Genomic DNA, 19,044 nt, shown 5'->3' on the forward strand with positions numbered 1-19,044 from the left:
AAGAGTATTTTTCTTAAATAATTCAAACCTTTCAAGGCTGGCTGAATCAATAAACTTGATAAATCAAGACGTCACTAACAGTTAAAATATCCTTTTTATTCAAAGCTTTAACTGTGGCAATTTGAGTGTCTCAGCACTAACAGTGTTTTTATATAACTATTTCTCCTAAAAGAAGTATTGTAGTGTTTTAAATATCAGTATTTAACTGTGTGAAGTTGAAGATGTTACCGTGTGTTATTATTTCACTTTGCTGGTCTGTGAACCTGAGCTCCACATTAGCTTCCAGAAGAGCGGTCAACATTACAAGTAATGACTGAACACAGCACAGTGAACAGGAGCTCCACTCATGAACATGTGGTAAAGCATAGTGACTAATGAATAATGACCCATTTATTCTCAATTATTTCACAGATCACAGGAAAAATAGTGTTTTCATTAGATTGATTAAATTAACTTCATTAACTTAAGTTCAAATAACAGTAAACAAAAGTCCTAATGTAAGTTTTACAAAAGTACCAATGTCTGTTTTTCTTTGACTCTAATTAATGCTTGAAAAGATCAATCCCTGATTAAAACCACCAACAACTTAACATTTTAGTTTCTATACAGCCCTTTTTAACAGCTATTTACAGTTATAGTTTAAGTAAGATGCAGAGAAGTATGAACTGGGAAAGAAGACGAGTACAGAGAAGATGTTTACAAACTCTAATTAAACAGAGGATGATGTCTATGTATATGTAGAAATTTGATAAACAATAAATTATGCTACATCAGAGAAGTTTATAATGCAGTGATGTCATTTTATAACAGCAGTCTCCCTCCTCTTGGATGAATCCACATTGCACCTGAAGGCAATTTCATCTGCCATAAAAACTACAGAGCAAACTGTAAAATCCCAATCTGTGCAACAGAAGCTTGGACAGGGAATCTTATTTGACATGTGAAAGGAAAACCCACATCCAGCTGACATATGTAATACATGTACATATGTACAAATAATGCGATTTATAGAAGAGGAAAAGGAAAACACATAGTAGGAATGTGTAAGAACAAAAATTGCACTGCGCTCCATTTATGTAGGAAGAGGACCTTAACGGCACATCCTGAACCTCAAGCCATCTTAAATGAAAAGATCTACATTTTGGGAAACATTTACTGTCTGCTGAGAGTTAAGTTAGATGAGACTTTACCGTAATTATCAAAAGGAAAAGCACTTGTTCTGCCATGACTGGTCTTATTCTAGGAGTCGTTTATTAGGTTGTTTACACTGATGCATCAGTGTGTATGTATGTGGTATTATCTTGCGGTACTCTGTTTTGCAAGACAGAAAAGACTTGCATAACCGGCTTAACCCTTATGAAGAAGTGTCCAGATTTTTATTTTGAATCTGTTGAATTATGATGAATCTTATGTAAAATCTACAATATTTACATCTATAAGTGTAATAAAGTAGAAGTAGCATAAAAGTGAGATGTACCTCGAGAACGTCTACTTAAGTACATGTGATTGTGCAAATGCACTTTCCACTGCTGGGTGGGGAAACAGGCTGACTGTGTCTGAAGGTAACAACATCTACAGGAACCTGTAAATCTCAGAAATTAACACTTTACATATTATTTATTTAGCTTTAATCTGTACAGAAGCTGACTTGTAAAAACAACAGCTTGCTGTATTTTAGTCAGAGAAGTCTCCCCTGGTTGCCAGGCTCTGATTAAAGGAAGTTAGATTTAAGCTTGTGGAACAAATTAGATAAAAGGTGTTAATTACTGAGATTTAATTGTGTGTAGATTTTATTGGGATGTTGACATTCCCTGTACTAATCTAGCTAGTTTTTATTTGAAACAGAAAAAGAGTGATAGCATCCTTATCTAAGGGCAACTCTCCATCAGAGAGCAAATAAGCATATTTCCCAAAATGTCTTTTGCTGTAACAAAGTGACCCTTGTTTATCCAAATCTAAAGGCACATAAAGAACACTATCTGCCAAAATACTTGAGTATGAACCCACATCATTTTTCATAAACCACTGATTTTTTAAAAGAACCTTTTATGTCCTCTCTGCCTGTATTAGAAAAACATCCACACTCAGAGTCACACGATCAAAATGTTAAAACTCAACAACTCAACAGCTCCCTATATAAATCTATACTTTGGCTAAAAGATAAATTCCTGTAAAGTGCAACATGTGCGTAGAACACACCCTTCTTTGATTTATTACACGTAACAATAGAAAACATATGGATGGCTTGGGTTAGGTCTGTGTCACATTTCCATTTTTTATCCCTCCCTCTGTTTTGTCTCCATCTATCTGTCTCTTATCTGTCAGGGTTGTTAAAGGGAGCCGGTTTCAGAGGAATCCACCCAGGCACAGCAGCAGCAGGATGTGCACAGTGAGCAGATAGAGGCTCAGCAGCAGAGGGGTACGCTGACGGGAGCAGAAAGCCACACGGAGCATTCGCATCAAACCCGGACCACCTCTCCGAGTCTGAGAGAGTAGAAACACAAGGTTAGAGGAGACATGCAGCTCATAACTCTTTAATATTACAGTTATCAGGATGATGAATTAGGCAGTACAGGACATTAAAGTAGCCTTACTCGGGTGACAGATCCTTCCGGCGGCTCGATAAAAACAGCAGTCTCTGAATGATCCTCGTCTTGTGCAGAGTGCCATTTAGCCTGGCTGTGACTGATAATAATGATAAAAACAGATGTTAGCTGTCATACTTAGTAGATTAAACTAATTCATCAGAGCTAAAAAGGAACAAAATAATTTATAGCGAAAACTCAGGAGAAAGCATACGACTGCCAACAGATGGTTACCACACATGATGCTTAGTATAAACATTAAACAACTAGAAAACATTTCATGTCAATGGAAATGTGAATTTCTTATATCCTGTAAACTGTATAACATCAACATATGAAAAGTAATATAATACATTATGGAATAAAGTCAATCCATAAAATCCATATAAACATTTAATGATTCATTCTAATTATGCAAAACATCACAGTTTGAAGGAATGACTTAGCAAACAGTTGCTGTTTTTCTTTATACAGCAGGTACGGAGAAGCTTAAGTTTTATTTGGAGCTCTGTTCCTGTCTTACATTTACCTTCCTCTCTCTCAGCTGTGTTTTGTTCTTATTTTACTCCTAAGGGAAATTTATGGCTTATTAACTGCTAAACACCACACTTTATTCATCACCTAGTTGCTCATTTTGTCTGAATTTGGGTTTCAGGCAGGTAGTGTTCAGCCACAATCAAAACAGTGAAATAAAGCGGGCTGGAAAACCTAATCATGAGCTGTTAGACATTGAAAAGCTCTGCAGAGCTGAGGGGGACTGCAGTGATGGTGGTGGAGGATCAATAAACATGTATTTTATGTATTTCGTACCGTTTGAGTCGATCCTGTGTGGCCATCAGCTGCTCCTCAGCAGCCAGCCTCTGCTGCGTCTCTTCATCCAGTCTGATGCACACAGAGTAAAAAAAAATAAATATCTGTAAGCTGTGTCCTGCCACTTCTGAAACTCTGGTAATGCTTGTGGCATACTATACCTGCGCTGAAGCTCTTTGACCTCAGCCATGTAGGCCTGGCTATCTAGAAGGCTTCGCTCCTGTGGTGCTCCAGGAGCACTGTCCACCTCTTCTGCACTCTGTGGAAAGACAACAGATAACAGCGTGAAGATTATTCACATGAATCTCCTTTTTGCTTGTTCTGCGAAACATGATGGAAACCACCAAAGGACAATCAAACCTTTATACCACCTACCCGTCTCTGGTAGTGTTCCTGTTGAAGTTTGGGCTTATGACTGTGGGCTTCCTCCAACATAGCTGTGAGCTGTCGCAGTTGTTGATCTCTCTCTGAGAGTGTAGCGAGGGTTTGCTGCTTCAGCTGCTCAGCCTGAGCCATCCAGTCAATACGCTCCAACCTAATACAGGACAGAAATTCGTATGCTCTTATTTGAAGCTTCTTTTTGTAATTTCTCTTTGTTAGAACCAGGCTAAGAGGACAAAGTGCCCACATTGTGCCTCACCTGAGTGTCTCTATTTCCTGCTTGCCCATTTCCACCACATTCTCCAGTTGTGTTAGTGCACCCAGCATGTCTTCATTCTTCTTCTTCTCGTCAAAAAGCTCCTGGCTGACTTTAACTAGCTCCCCTGATCCCAGCCGAGCCAGCTCAGATTTCTGCTTCTTTATCTCAGAGGTCTGTGTTTGAAGCTGCTCCAGCTGCAAACAAAGACAAAAAAGTTCTATTACATTTTTTCATACAGTCATTTGTAATATGTTTGTGTATATGACTACAATATCACTCACCAGCCTCTCCCTGTCATTCTGAAGGGCTTGTAGTGCATTTTTGAGGCCCCATACTTCTCCAGTGGACCCTCCAGGGCTGCTGTGTGCTGTTTGCACACCAGCCTTGCTCATCTCTTCCAGCTTCAGGCTCACTTCCTGGGCCTTGTTTATTGCCTGGTCCCTACTGTCCTGGAGGGAGGCCATGGCTTTAGCAAATGACTGGTTCTCTGCTCTTAACTGAGCTGTCACATCTTTCTCCTCTAGCAGCTTCTGCTCAACAGCCAGCAGGTCTCGGGCCAGCTCTGCCACCCGTTCCTGAGCACTCTCAGATTCTGTCCGCATCACACCTCCCTCCCACCGCAGCTCAGCCAGTTCTTTGCTCTTGCTCTCGTGCTCTTGTCTCTCCCTAAGCATAGTCTCCTTTAAAGACTCCACTTGCTCTCTTGCTGCCTGCAGCTGCTCCCTCAGCTTCTCAACTTCTGCACCAGGAGCATCTACTACATGTGAAACTGTCCTGTTGTCAGCAGCCTGACCAAGAGTTTCTCTCTCTACTCTACCTGCTTCTACTTCTGTCTCTCTGGCTCTTTGAATACTCTTTAACTGATTTTCCAGATCCTCACGTTCCTTTTCCAAAGAGGCAATTTGTGCTCTCTGAGTTGCCAGAAGCTGTTTGTGCTGGGAGTCCTTCATGCTCAGGACCTGGTTAAGTTCATCACGGTACCCGTGAAGCTGTGCGGACAGCTTGGCCTTTTCAGCATACAGGTCATCTCTCTGGACCAGCAGAGAGCGTAGCTCTTCCTTCAGGCTGTTGTTCTCTCCTGCTGCCTCTTGAATCAGACCATCCTTTTCCATCATCACCTGGGACACAATTATATTATAATATTATATTATATTGTTTTCTAAAATAAGCTCTACCCATACTACAGAATTAGTTTTTTGTACATTACCTGCAAGTGTTTCTCCTCCAGCAGTTTGTACGTGTTAAGGACTCTGTCTCTGTCATCCTGCAAGGAGCCCATGGCCTTCATAAAGGAGTCCAATCTGGCTTTTCGGTTTGAGCTCTCTTCCTCTGCTTTTCGTAATTTCTCTTCCAGATCTCGCAATTCTCCCCTTCTCTGCTCCAGCTCCTTCTCAGCCTCTTGTGCCCGACTGTCAGCCTCCTTTCTAGCCTCATCAGCAGCCTGGGAAATAAAGTTTGCATGAAAGGAGAGAAGCGTTAGGAATATCTAATATCTGCCATCTGAATTCTCACTAATGATAAATAGTACGAGTAGTAAATGAATAAATGTTCACACCTGGGCAACGGCTTGCTCCTTCTCACCCAGCATTTCCACTTCTCTCCTTTCCTTCTCATTTAACTCAGTCTGCAGACTTTCTGTCAAGGATTTAGAGGACCTCAGGTCTGTCTCAAGTTGCTCCACGTTCAGACACAGCCGCCTCTCTTCTGCCTCCCTCTCCATCAACTCAGTCCTGGTCTGCTCAACTTCACCCTGCAGCCTACCTACAGCCTCATCCAGAGCCTGGACTCTGTGGTAAAGACCCCCCAACTCCTCCTTCAGGTCAAGAACTTCCTTTTGGGCAGACTGCAACTCAAGTATGGTTTGCTGAAGCTTAGTACTCTCCTCCTTAAGGTTGGCTTGAATGTCTCTGACTTTCTTTTCCTCTTCTTCAAGTCTCAGCTGCCAATCTTTGTTTGCTTTCTCCAGTCTGAAACAAAATTGGTTTTGAGTTAAAAAGTATATAATCAATCAAAGTAAAAAAAGGAATCAAGACAAATAGACTATTTTACCTGTCCACTGATAGCTGAAATTCCTCTTTAAGTGCAGTTTCTTTCTGAAGCTGTTCTGCTAATTCCTTGGCCCGTGTTTCAGCCTCCCGAATTTCAACCTCCTTACTCTGCAGAGCATCATTAAAACGAGTCTCCCACTGCCGAGTCTCATCCAGAACTCTGTCCCGGTCATCTTGCAGTGAGGACATGCAGCGTGAGAAGGCAGCTAATCTGGCCAGAGACTCGTCCAGACGGGCTTGCATGTCCTGGGCTCGTCTCTCAGCTCCTTCTGCCATTTCTCTGGCCTCCATCGTGGCTTCTTCTTCTTTTTCCCGTTCTTTGTACGCCTCCTCCAGTCTCAGCTCCATCTCTTTCAGTTCAGCTCCCAACCTGAATCTCACAGAGTCCAGGGTTTGCTCTGCCTCAGCTTTAAACAAGGCCTCCTTCTGCTGGACACCCTGTTCTAAAGTCCTCTTCTCAGCTAATGCTTCGCTTAACTGTTTTTGGGCCTCGTCTAGCTGAGATTTAAAGCTTGTCAAATCAGCTTCAGTCTTTTTCTGCTGCTCAAGAGCTTTGGAAGTCTCCAGCTGGGATTGTTCTAGTTTGCTGCGGAGTTCATCATTCCCAAGCAGGAGTGCCTTAGCTTCCCTCCCCAGTTCACTGATCCTCTCCTGGTACTGGATGCTGTCTTTCTGCAGCTGACGGACCTCCAGCTGCTTCTCCCTCAACAGTTCTTCCAGCTGTCGTGCTCTGCACTGGCTGCCTTCTTTGACCCTCTGTGCAGACCTCAGCTGTTGTTCCAGCTCCCTCTGCTTTCCAGACTCTGCTTCAGCTTCAGCTCTCTCTCTTTGGGCTTGTCTCATGTCCTCTTCCAGTCTGGCAGCCCGCTCCCTTTCGCTCTGAGCCTCTGCTTCGAGTTCAGCTCGCTCCCTCTCCAACCTCTCCACCTCCCGTTGCAGCTCAGCAAGGTTCTCCCGGTTGTCTGCAGCCTCTTGCTGGTATCCCGCGATGCTACCATTGAGTTGGGCTAACTGATTCATCAGACGCTCCTCCAAGTTATCTTTCTCTACTTCAAGGCTTCTGAGCAGCTCTTTAAATTGAGTTTCCCTCTTTGAACCCTCTTCAATCAAACTCTTTTCTCTTTCTTTGCTCTCTTGCAGGCACTTTTCTAAAGAGGCCACAAGGCTCTCCTTCTCTTGATGGTCCTGAATATCTCGCTTAAGAGAGGCAAGTTCAGCTGTGAGTTCAGCCTCCCGTCTCCTGCCACTGTTCCCTCTCAGCATTAACCGCTGTCTCCATCTTATTCAATCTATCCTCTAATACAATTTGAGCACTTTCAGTTATTTCTTCTTTTTCTTCCTCCCTTGTAGGTTGTATATGTGTTTTTGGTGCAGACACTGCAACTAGTTGGTCATCTTGAGTCTCTTCTGACATTAACGGGTTTTCTTTGTCTTCATATTGTCTCTCAGCAGGCTCTGATGTTGTCATGCTCGTCTCCGATTGCCGGGCAGTGACAACCTCTTCTACCACAACGTCAGCACTCTTTTCATTGTTCTCCTTCTCTCTCATCTGAGAAAGCTGTTCCCTCAACTCTTCAACCTGCTGCCCTAAAGAGTCTCTTTCTGCCACTGTAGCATCAAGCTCTTTATTCAAAGCTTCCAGCTCCTCTTGAAGTCTTTCAGCCTCAGCTTTGAGAGCCTCGTCTTTTCTTTTTATTGCAGGATTTTCTTGCAGCTCTCTAAGTCTCTCATTCTCCTCCTCCAACTCCAGTATTTTCTGTTGCTTTGTTTTGGCAAACTTTCTCATTTTATCTTTCACTGTATCCACCTCTTTCTGTGCCTCCTCTGCCTGCCTTTCAGCTTCTTGCCTTGCAGCTTCATGTGTTCTCACCTTGGCTGCCAACTCCTGTCTCTCCTGCCTGGCAGCCTCCAGGACTCTTCTTACTCGCTCTGCCTCGTCACTCACATTTTCATAAGACTTAAGAAGAGTCTCGTACTCATCCTTCATGCTTTGAACTTTTTCTTCCCAGTGCCTGCTCACATTGTCAGCCTCTTCTTTTGCCAACTCCACTTCTCTTTTAAAGGCATCTTTCTCATTCAGTATTCCTTCCATGGCCAGTTTGAGGCTCTCACAGGAGGATCCTAGGCTTTGGTTCTCCAGTAATGTCCGGTCGACCTCTTCAATTAGCCTAACCTTTTCTGTTCTTAGTTTCTCTAGCTCATCTTCTGCTAACTCTATTTTGTGTTGCAGCTCTGCTACGAGTGTCTCAGTTGAAGCAAGCTGCTCCTTTTGCGTTTTGTTTTCTTTGAGTGCCTCTTTTCGAGAGATGAGTGCAGCCTGAAGCTTTCGCTGAAGCTGCTGAATCTTTGCCTCGCTATCTTTTTCTTCCTCTTGTTTCTGTGGAAACTCAACCTCTAACCTTTGCGTTTTTTCTTGTTCAACCTTTAATTCTTCCTGTAAAGAAGCTATTAGCTGATCCTTCTGAGACACCGTATTCTGCATTGAGTGTATGAGTGAGGTCTGCTCACTCAGCTGTTGACTGAGCTCCAATATCTCGTGGTTTTTATTGTCAAGAAACTGCTTGAAGTCTTCCACTTCAGCCTGGAGAGTTGAAATGGAGGATGCAGACTCTGCAGATGCTGCTTTGGCTTCAGCTTCCATCTCTGCTTTGAGGCTTTCAGCGTATGACTCAGCTTGGCGATACTTTTCTCTGAGATCATTCATTTCCTCAGAGAGTGCATCAATCTGTCTTTCCTTTTCTCTTAGTGCCTGCAGCTCTTTACCCAAATTCAGTAATTCAGCCTCCTTCTGCGACAGAGCGGTTTGGGTTTCCTGCATCCGATTCTCTAGCTCTGCGTTAGCCATTTGCAGTGTCTGGATCTCTTCTCTGAGAGCTTTCAGAGATTCCTCCATTTCTCCAGAGAGGACATGAGACTGCACTGCAGGATGCTCAGCTGGATCACTGGATTGTGGTTGTGATGAATCGGCTTCTGATGTGGCAAAATCCACCCAGTCCTCTTGGACCCAATCTCCTGCTACCTGCTTCTCCACATTTTCAGTTAGTTGCTTCTCCTCCTGGTAAGGCAGTTCTTCTCTTTTGGTGCTTACTTTTTCTTCTAGTTCACTCAGTTGAGCAAGGAGAACTTCTCTTTCTCTGCTCTGCACCTCAAAACGTTCCATCAGCTCGTTGTACTCTTCTTTCTGCTGCTTCAGCTGTTCACGGTGGTGTCTGTCTTTCTCTTTTGCTTTGCGGCTGGTTTCTTTGCGAGATTCGTGGGCCTCCTGAACTTTCTTTTGAAGCGTTTCACACTCCTCTGCAAGGGAGGCAATTTGGGATTGTAACATAGTGGTTTCAGAAGAACTGTCAGCCTGCTGAGTGTTTTCAGCTTCTTCGGTTAGCTTTCTGTTCAGGGCAATAGTCTCAGCAATAACTTGATCCTGCTGGCTAATTTTCTGCTCAAGAGATTCAACTATGTCTTCTTTAGATCTTAAAGCTTGCTTGAGTTCCAGGATTTTATTTTCCATTTCCTGAATATCGTATTCCATGGGTTTTTCTGCCTTTGCTATGTCTTCTTGCTCTTTCCATTTTTTTGCTTCCAGCTCAAAATCAGCAACCTTCTTCATTAGCTCTTTTCGTTGCACAAGTGCAGCCTGCAACTTCTTCTTTGCATTTGCCAGCTGGGTTTCCAGCACACCTTTCTCCTTTCGTAAACTAGCAAGTTCATCATCTGCATGAGCGGTTGCGTCTTCACAACTTGTTTGCTGTTTTTCCTCTCTCACTTTCTCGAGTTCCACTATCTGTTCCTTCAGTTTGTTGACTTCACCATCTATTTGGAACTTCTGTTCTTCTGCTTGAAGGAGCTTAGCAGACATACTGTCACTGAGCTCCATCATCTCTTGCTCTTTTTGACTGAGAAGCAGCTGTAGTTCACTAATTTCTGAGTCCTTCTTAGACAAAGACTCATTGTTGATATCTGAAGTCTGGGAATATTCCAGCATGCTGTTTTCCATATTTTGAAGCCTCTTTTCAAGCTCAGAGGAGAGGAGCTCTCTGTCCTCCAGCTGAGCACTTAACATCCGGGCCTGACCTTCTTGCTCAGACAGAGCTTGTTGGGCCATTTCAAGATCTGTCTGCAAAGCCTGGATCTTCTGCTCCTTAGCTGTACTTTCAGTGCTCAAAATGTTCACCTGTTCTTCAAGAAGCTGCATTTCAACACTGTGCTTTTCCACCAGAGAGCTACTTTGCTGGGAAGCCTTGTCTAAGTCCTCTCTGGCTGACTGGAGGTCATCTGCGAGGTTACTGGCCTGCAACTCTGCCTCTTCTTTGGCAGTGGTAAGAGACTGGGTCTCTTCTTCCAGACTCTTGATTTTCTCCTGTGACTCTGCAGCTGCCTCTCTGAGTCTCTGCAACTCCGCTAGAAGTTCACTGTACCTCTTCTGAAGTTCCTCAGCTAAGGCCTGAGCAAACACCTGGCCAGAGGACAGCTTAACATCAGTAGAGGAAGAACTCTGCTGAGTCAGATTAACTTGAACTGTCTCTCTGATGATGATAGATGAAGACTCAACTTGAACTGTGGTGGACTCCTGCTCCATGCTTGTTGCCTCCCACGACTGTAACTGCAGTTGGCCAAAGTCTTGCAGGATGGAGGGCCACTCCTGGCTTCCATCTTGATTCACAGCTTCCAGGAGGGTCCAACTGTTGTGGGCAACCTCTGAATCACTACTGGCAACCATCTCATCTGAAGATGTCCCTTTGGATTCCTCTGGGGACTCAGACTGGTTTCCAATAAGCTCTGGACTGCTTTCATTGTCACCAGAAATAGAGAGTACAGAGGTGTCTTCAGCAACTAGGGTGGTCTCCTCTTCTTGTGTATCCTCCATGCAGTCAGGTATGGCTGCAAAACTGTCATGTGGGGCTGCACTGGAATCCCGTTCCTGGTCTAGAGATTCACCTGATGGGACCTCACTAGAGCTGTCTTTAACCAATGTGAGGGACTCTCGCAAAGAAGCTAACTCATTGTCTTTTTCTAATAGCTGCTGCTCCAATGCCAGAATGTGTGCTGTGTGGAAATCAACAAAGGAGAAAGTAATTAAAAAAGCCAGATATGTTTACTGTAAATATAAAAAGTATTTTATACAACCAGTAGCAAATCTGAATCAATTTAAACATTTTACATGTTGCCAAAATAAAAGTAAATACATCACAGTCAAGCTATTTGTTTCAGTGAAATATCATCCCTGTCTAAAAACAAACACACCAGTAGAGGGTGTGTCGTGCAGGTGGAACACTGTTCTGCACATTTAATTCTTAAATAACAAGTCTACATTAATATTACATAAAGATAAACAAATGCCTTTGACAAGCAGACATAAATTTCTTTTACTATATATGTAAGCTTACTGATTTTAATCCTTATCTTTGATCAGTCATTTTGATCCATATAATAAATTTATAAATTATAAACTTCTATTTTAGAGATAAATAACCAGCAGTCCACGTTATACCTTTTTCTTCTTCAGATGAAGCTGACAGTTCAGTCTCAGGTTTAACCAGTGATTCTTCAGACATCTACAAGAGCAAAACAAAAAATGCGTCACATACATATCTCTGTCTCCTTCCCTGCGTCTGACAGATTTGTAAAAATGACCTCAGTATTTATTCTTCACCACAGAGAAACAACCCTGTTTAAGGAGTGAGACAACAGAATCTCTTTAAATCTAAACCAGCAGCCGACAGTATATGCCAATAACATCAGGTAAAGGTCGGCTCAGTCAGTCAGAGCAGTGTAACAGTGCAGAAGGGATTAGTCCTACTTCCTCACACTGACTTAAAGCATTGTCTGTCTGCACTGTATGACCCTGCACCTGTCCTGTCTCAGACTGATCGAGATCGCCCGTCCAGACAGAAGCTATGACCCTGAACTGGGAGGTTACAGACAGTCAGACTGCTCTGCTCTGCTCTCAAAATGAAAATTAAAACTTTAAAGACAGACAACTGAGACTTAATTACTTCTTGTACCTCCATTTATGTTTACCTTCCACTTTATAAGTGAGATCTTTTTAAGAAAATAGAAACTCACTAGAAATGCAATAACAAACTTTAAAGGTTAAGCATTAAAGATGATAAAGTTTGTGTCATTATTTAGGACCACCTTTTGAAGTTTATCTTAACTAAAAGAAACTCCTTACATCTTGCATGTTGTTAAGCAGGCATTGACTCAAAACAGCTGTGCTTTACGCTATTCTGCATTTCACACCCAGCACCCCTCTGTTACTGGATACTATATAAGGATAAGTAAAATTGAGATAATAGACAATGCAAATGCTCTAAACCAGGTGAAAAAGGCAAAGGTCAGTGAAGTGGTTCTTTTTTCTTTTGGCAATAAAAACAGCAGGGTAATGGAAAATACTAACATCTGTGGGCCTAACTCAGTTAAAAACTTTAAAAGCTGAACACAGTCATTCTAAATACCATAAAGGCAAGACAAACGGATAATCTAGATCATGTATCTAAATGCAGATTGCATGTTAATGGAGGGGGAGCAACTGTTGTGGCAAGCTCTTCAGTGCCCCTTCAATACTGGGTCTAAATGAGGTTTTAGTACTCACTGTTAAAATTTGCTGCTCCAGCTGCTCTATCTTGGCCATGGCCTCCCCCTGTTCTGTGGCTTTTCTGTCCAGTTGTTCTGAAAGTCAGACAGAATTAGTACCTGATGATGAAAAGCTTAAGGTCTGACATTAATAGACTGGGTCCATTAAACAATTAGATACACGCTCTTACCCTGCTTACCCTGGAGGGTTTCCATGGTGTGGGTGAGCTCTGCACAATGCTCTTCACTCTCACTGGATTCGGCTTTTAGCTTTTTCAGTTTATTCTCAATCGACCGCACCATGTCAAGGAACAGGGACGGGTCAACAGGAACAGGGATTTCCTGTGCTTCCTCTTCTAGAGCCAAAGATTGTAGATGTCTCCATATATCAGCTAAGATCTCACTCTTCTTCTGGGCATCTTCGTGCTCCTCTTTAAGTGAAACTAGCTCACTTTCTAGTCTATTAACTTTTGTCGTCTCGTTCTCTAAAGCATACTCGTTGGCATGGACTGCAGCCTCTCTCATACTTGCAAGTTCACTTTCAAGCTGAGCTATTTCCGCCCTGTCTCTTTCTGAAGCATCAAGGCGCGCTTGGTTTGCTGCAACCTCAGACTCTTTCATCAGAGTCAATTCTCTTTCCAACCTGGCAACTTCCATCTTCTCCTTCTGCAAAGTTTCCTGACTGATATGCTCTGCCTCTCTCAGGGAGACCAGCTCGCTCTGCTCCCTCGTCATCACCATTCTCTCTTTTTCCAGATCTTCCAGGCTGGCTCGGAGGGCTGCAAGCTCGACATCAGCCTTGCTGGCTTGTTCAGCCCACTGCTGCCTCTCTTCCTCCCTCAGCTTCATGGCCTCAGCCAGCTCCTGCTCCATCTGCCGGAACTGAGCAGTCAAGATCTGAGGGAAAGGGAACAACACAGAGAGAGAGGGGATAGGTAGGTGTGTGTTGTATGGCCAAATCAAACAGTACCACAATGACATGCCATTGAGATCTGGGGTGTGTCTTATTTGAACAGTTTTCATTAGAGAGGAGTGTTCAATCTAACTGAAGCATCTGTAAATATCTGGCGTTTGCACGAGTGTCAAAATCGACTTGCTACACTTAGGGCTCAAATGGCATCTAGTCCAACAGGATCTTTACCTGTTTTTGCTGGTCGGCGCTGCTAACTTCCTCCTGCAGCATTTCCAACACTTGGGAGCGAGAGTTTAAAGACTCCTCAAGCTCTTCACAGCGCTGCTGAGCTGCATGCAGGGCCTGGGAAAAATATAATGACATATTTGAAACAACTGTTAGTTACACATACATAAGCCATACATAAATCAACCCTAATCCTCAGATTTATGGTTAATAAACAATAAATTAAAGAGTGAATATGGACCTTCTGCAGTTCGCTGTTATCTTGAGACTGTGCTGTGACCATCATCAGCTCCTCCTCGTGTTTCTGAATCTGTTCCTGGAAACGCACATCCTTCTCACAGACCACAGCCTGCAGCTTCCGTAACTAATAGAAAAAACACAACAGCTCATTGAGACAGAACTTTTCATTTTGTCATTTTATGTGTCTACTGGAGGATTTTGTAATGTCACCTGTTCAGCATGAGCTGATTCTTTCTCTTGAAGAAGCTGTTCTGCAGTTTGGAGTCGCTCTTTTAGCTCCCTGCTGGCAGTCTCCTCCTCGCTCAGCTTGTTCTTCAGTTCTTGGAGCTCCTCCTCGACTGCAGCACCAGATGCTGAAAAAGAGCTGTCTGGGCTCTGCTGCAGATAAAACAGAAGTGAGGAAACTGAAGTGCTTGATTTTATCAATTAGTTTGTGGCTCTGTATCTTAGTCTACAAGCAGGTAAAAAAACCTATTTTGTCATATTCAAACTTACTGTTGGACCTTGTCCTTTCAAATCAGTTATCTGTTTGTTAAGTGAAGCCATTTTGGCTTTAGCCTGCAGTTTGAGTTTGGTAAATCGAGCCTCGGCTTCCTCCTTTTCATTCTGAGAATAAGCACAAAAAATCATTTGTTCTCAGTCATTAGTTTTGTTTTTTTTTGATGTTTGAGGAACTGATATGTCTAAATTCTGAGAGGCAAGATAATACTGATTGTTTACCTTGAGCTGTGCATCTTTGTTAACCAGCTCAGTGTCTTTTTGGATGAGTTGAGTGTCTTTGTCTCGTATGAGCTCCTTCAGCTGCACCACCAGTTGTTCCAGGTGAGCCAGTCTCTCCATGGCCTCTTCAGGTACCTCAGACTCCACTGGAGCCTGGGCCTCACCGGCAGGGAGCTGAGGTACCAGCATGCCCTTTACAAGGAAATAAAAAAAAAACATGCTTGTAATGGCTCCTTCTTTTACTGCCTGTAAAAAAAGTTGCGTAACATCTTCTCGTGCTCTGAAAATTGGTCCTAAGACTTTAAATTGTTAACAGAAAGTCTGAGTTACAAACTGGGATAGTTTAAACGTTTTAAACCTGTCTCTATTAAGTTCCACAGCTGTATAGGAGTGAAGTACAAAATTGATGGACTGCTCCTTCAATGCAGGAAACATAAAAAGGTTTATGTGAATATGACATTTTGAGACAGTTAACATGCATTTTTCCTTGCATATATCTTGCACTATACACTTGCATATCCTGTATAATTAATGTCTGTGGCATTTCTGGTCTGGTTCATGAGAGACATGCAGACATTTCCTATTAACATCTAATGTCAGGGGGAAAGAAAACTCAGCATTTCCAGTTGATTGGCAGTTCAACATATAGTTTTTTAAAGTTGAAAACACTACTGGCAATAAATCAAAAGCCATATCAAAGTTTAATTATAATGTCTTATACTTCATAATGTTTAATGTTTAATTTACACTCACCTGTGACTGTGATTCTCCATCTGGGCCCTCCTCTCCAGAGAGCTCCTGGAGGACTGTGGCCAGACGGCTGAACATAAAGATAGCACTGTGATGAGGGGGAAAACAAAATCAGGTTCAGTGCTTCAGTGTAAAATAACTAATAATTCTGGCATCTTTCCTTCTGTTTGCTACAGATAAGCTACTGGAAATCTAATTTAATCTTATTTGTATAGTGTCAAATCACAACAAAGTCATCTCCAGGCACTTTAAAATGTTTAAGGTTTAAGACCTTACAAAATAAAACTGTGTACAGAATTATATAGAAAACCCAACAACCCCACTTGAGCATCACTAAGAGACAGTGGGGAGGAATAACTCCCTTTAGAGGAAGAAACCTCCAGCAGAACCAGGCTCAGGGTGGGCGTCCATCTGCCTCGACCAGTCGGGGTTAGTGGAAAGAGGAAAGAACAGCAGGCAACAAAAAACAACAACAACAACAAGCAGCAAAAATAATTTCCATCTCATCAAAAAAAAAGAGATAGTTTTAAGTCGAGTCTTGAATGTAGAGAGGGTGTCTGCCTCTCGAACCTGAACTGGGAGCTGGTTCCACAGGAGACGAGCTTGATAGCTAAAGGCTTTTGAGCAAATACTTTTATACATTAACTTCAAATGCAGGCCTATTACTTGTAACAGAGAATGGGAGGCTTGCCGTCAAGCTTGTAACAACAGCAGCTGTTGGCTGCTGTTTTTCAAACATACCACAAAATAGGCCTCCAAAAGATTATGATGGTAAGATAAAGGAGTAAATATTTAATTTATATAAATAAATAGTATTTATATGATAGGAATTGTGTCTTTTTTTTTTTTCTCCCATATCCAAATCAACACATTAGCAGACACTCCCCAGCCTATTTTTCACGAAGTGGACCGGACTGAGCCGACTATTGCCGAACCTGACTGCACACTCCACTGCGGCTGCGTCAGTCGTTTTGTGAACAGCAAAGATTATAGCTAGCTAACGCAAAAATGGTCTGCAAACTTTCCGAGCGGCTGGACAACTACATCTCCCAAATACAATAGATACACTTGAAGATTAGGGAAAAAGGGGCGAAGATAGCATGCTTCGTGAAAACATCCACTGTTTACTCTGAATGTAGTTTTCACGGTACAGTAAGTTAGCTTAGCAGGCTAACGCTGGTAACTCCTAAGGACACCTTCTTTTAATGCTGCTTCGCTGACTTTTTTCTCCTTCGTGCATGACAGCACCGTAAAGCAGCCAAGTCAGGGGCGCATTTGTAAACGAAGAGACGTTTAACTCACCTGTGCGAGCGCTCCCGAGGTAAACGTATGTGTTTTTTATGTGATATGTTTCCTCGGATGGATTTTAGAGCATAGCCACATCACCAAACATTCCCGGAAACAAAACTTCCTCTGCGCTGATTGGACAGCCGGGGACTGCGTAGGCAAGGGACTGACTGCAAATTTACAGGGGCGTAATTGCTTCCTAGGGAGTATCTGCATAAATATAAACGAAAAAAATGAGCTCTTGAGCTTAATACGCACACATTGACCTTTCTACATCCGGACTCACACAGAAGAAATTACAAGGATGGCAGGACATGACGAAAGAGTCAACTTCATCATCAACCACGGCAGGCAGCTGGGGAGGAACCTGCTGCTCCTGGCCCACTACACCACACTGTTTGTGGCCTTTGTGGGACGCACTGTGCAGTGGATGGTGGATGCCGTGAGGTGGACCAGCTTGTTTGCACGCTACACAGTGTCAGTGTTTGACTCCATCTACAGACATCTGCACTGGGGGAAGAGAAAAAGTGTTGGTGGAGCCAGAGAGATCTGCCCGAGCTCTGACACGAAGCCACAGTGACTTGTTTAATATGACATTGTCATATAACATTCTTACACTGACAAGAAGAAACTAAGACGCTGAAGAGAAACTGAACAAGTGTACATGATTCGAAATGAAGAACAAAAATGAGGCCTTACTAAAAACATGAGATATACAACTTGTTACTTTTTAAGCTCTTTAAACATAGTCCTAGTAGTGTTATAGTTGTGTTTTCAGTTATGTAGTGTAGTGTGTATATACCACTAATTGTTAGACACAATGGGAAAACTCCACCACTGCTGCCATTCATCATTCATACCTACTGATATGACTGTTAATGCAAATGTGGCACATGAGGATAATGCAAACTAGAGTAAATACTGTATGCCTTCTAGGTGTTACTTTATTGCACTAATACATCATCAACAGCCAAATGTTTTTAGCATCTGTGAAGTACAAGTAATATTTTATTTTGTCATAACATCTGTTGTTTTAGCAAATTCGTATGTGACATGAATGAAACTTTGACTCTGGGTCCATGAAGTAACTGTGGAGATGCTGCTTTCTGTGTTATTATGAAACCTTTTTATTATTAGTAGTAGTATTATTAGTATCCTATTATTACCTTGCAAATTTTATAGCTAGAAAGAAACACAAACACTACTTCTGAATGCCTTCCAGAGGTATTTTTACTTTTGTATTATGTATAATTTAGCATCTTTTGAAAGCGCTGATACATATATTTCTGTGGTATTTGTCTTTTTATCAGTGATTGCACATTAACAGGAAGAAGAAGAAGAAAAACAATGTCATTATTAACCACACTTAGCTATTGAAAACAACAAATGAACCAACTGTATGCTTTCAATTATGATTACAAGATTGTTGTAGCATAGGAGTCACATTTAAGAACGAGATATACTTTCATAAAGAAGCACTTAGACATGCTTGTTGTATTATTTGCTGGTATTTACACTGACAACAACTGGTTTTCTGCAGTGTTGCACTGAACAGTTTGTCCAGTTACTAACTAATCAGCCAGCTCATGCTTCGTGGCTTTAGACTGTGGTGTCGAAATAAAGTTAACTACCAAAACATGTTTAGCTGTCATTATTTATTAAACACAAATAGAGCAGTAACTAAATATTACTTTTGCTTGGATGGACTGCAGAGTTTCTTTCCCATCATTTACAATGAAAGAGCATCAGGTGGGGATTGTTTGTCATTGGCCAGTGTGAGTAATAATACAGCAAGTAAAACTTGTTGCAATGTACATAGTCCCTGCTACTATTATAAGACAGGCTGTGTGTAAAACCTGCAGCAATAAAGCTGCACATCTAATACCTCAGTGCACATGCTGAGCGTTATGTGTCCTGTCAGTTCAGATGCATGACTGTGCTGGACATCCTGTGTCTCCACGTGACGGATGAAAGGTGTATTGTATTTGTCAGCACATCTCACGGTAAACGTGCCCTTTTAACTTGGAGATTTAGTCGATCATATGCACGTCCGTCTGGATTACAGCCAGTGATTAAGCCCAAGGAGAACACCAAGGGGCGTGGATCATCTCAACCCCAAGTCGCAGTCAGCTACAAAAGGACCCAATCAGCTGCTGCTCAAATCCCAAGTCCCATCGTTGTGTGACTGTGAAGAGGGATATCCTCCGCTTCACAGTAGACCAAGTGGGCTGAAAGGTCTGTGCACCCTCTGCTCCA

General features: G+C 42.4%; 1 protein-coding gene across 1 annotated transcript; it reads right to left on the minus strand.

The window, feature by feature from the left end:
* Nucleotides 1-365: 365 nt before the first annotated feature.
* On the minus strand, nucleotides 366-18,417 carry golgb1 (golgin B1). The gene is given in 21 exon segments (XM_026361199.1): nucleotides 366-2,484; nucleotides 2,595-2,685; nucleotides 3,396-3,467; nucleotides 3,557-3,654; nucleotides 3,771-3,930; nucleotides 4,036-4,229; nucleotides 4,317-5,153; nucleotides 5,243-5,476; nucleotides 5,591-6,002; nucleotides 6,085-7,319; nucleotides 7,321-11,123; nucleotides 11,569-11,632; nucleotides 12,673-12,749; nucleotides 12,854-13,550; nucleotides 13,795-13,908; nucleotides 14,033-14,155; nucleotides 14,242-14,409; nucleotides 14,527-14,637; nucleotides 14,752-14,943; nucleotides 15,505-15,589; nucleotides 16,804-18,417. Coding segments are annotated over 20 exon segments (8,895 nt in total). The 5' UTR covers nucleotides 15,580-15,589; nucleotides 16,804-18,417; the 3' UTR covers nucleotides 366-2,346.
* Between the last annotated feature and the right edge of the window lie 627 nt (nucleotides 18,418-19,044).

Source organism: Anabas testudineus, chromosome 23 (assembly GCF_900324465.2).
Source record: "Anabas testudineus chromosome 23, fAnaTes1.2, whole genome shotgun sequence".
Taxonomy (NCBI): Eukaryota; Metazoa; Chordata; class Actinopteri; order Anabantiformes; family Anabantidae; genus Anabas; species Anabas testudineus.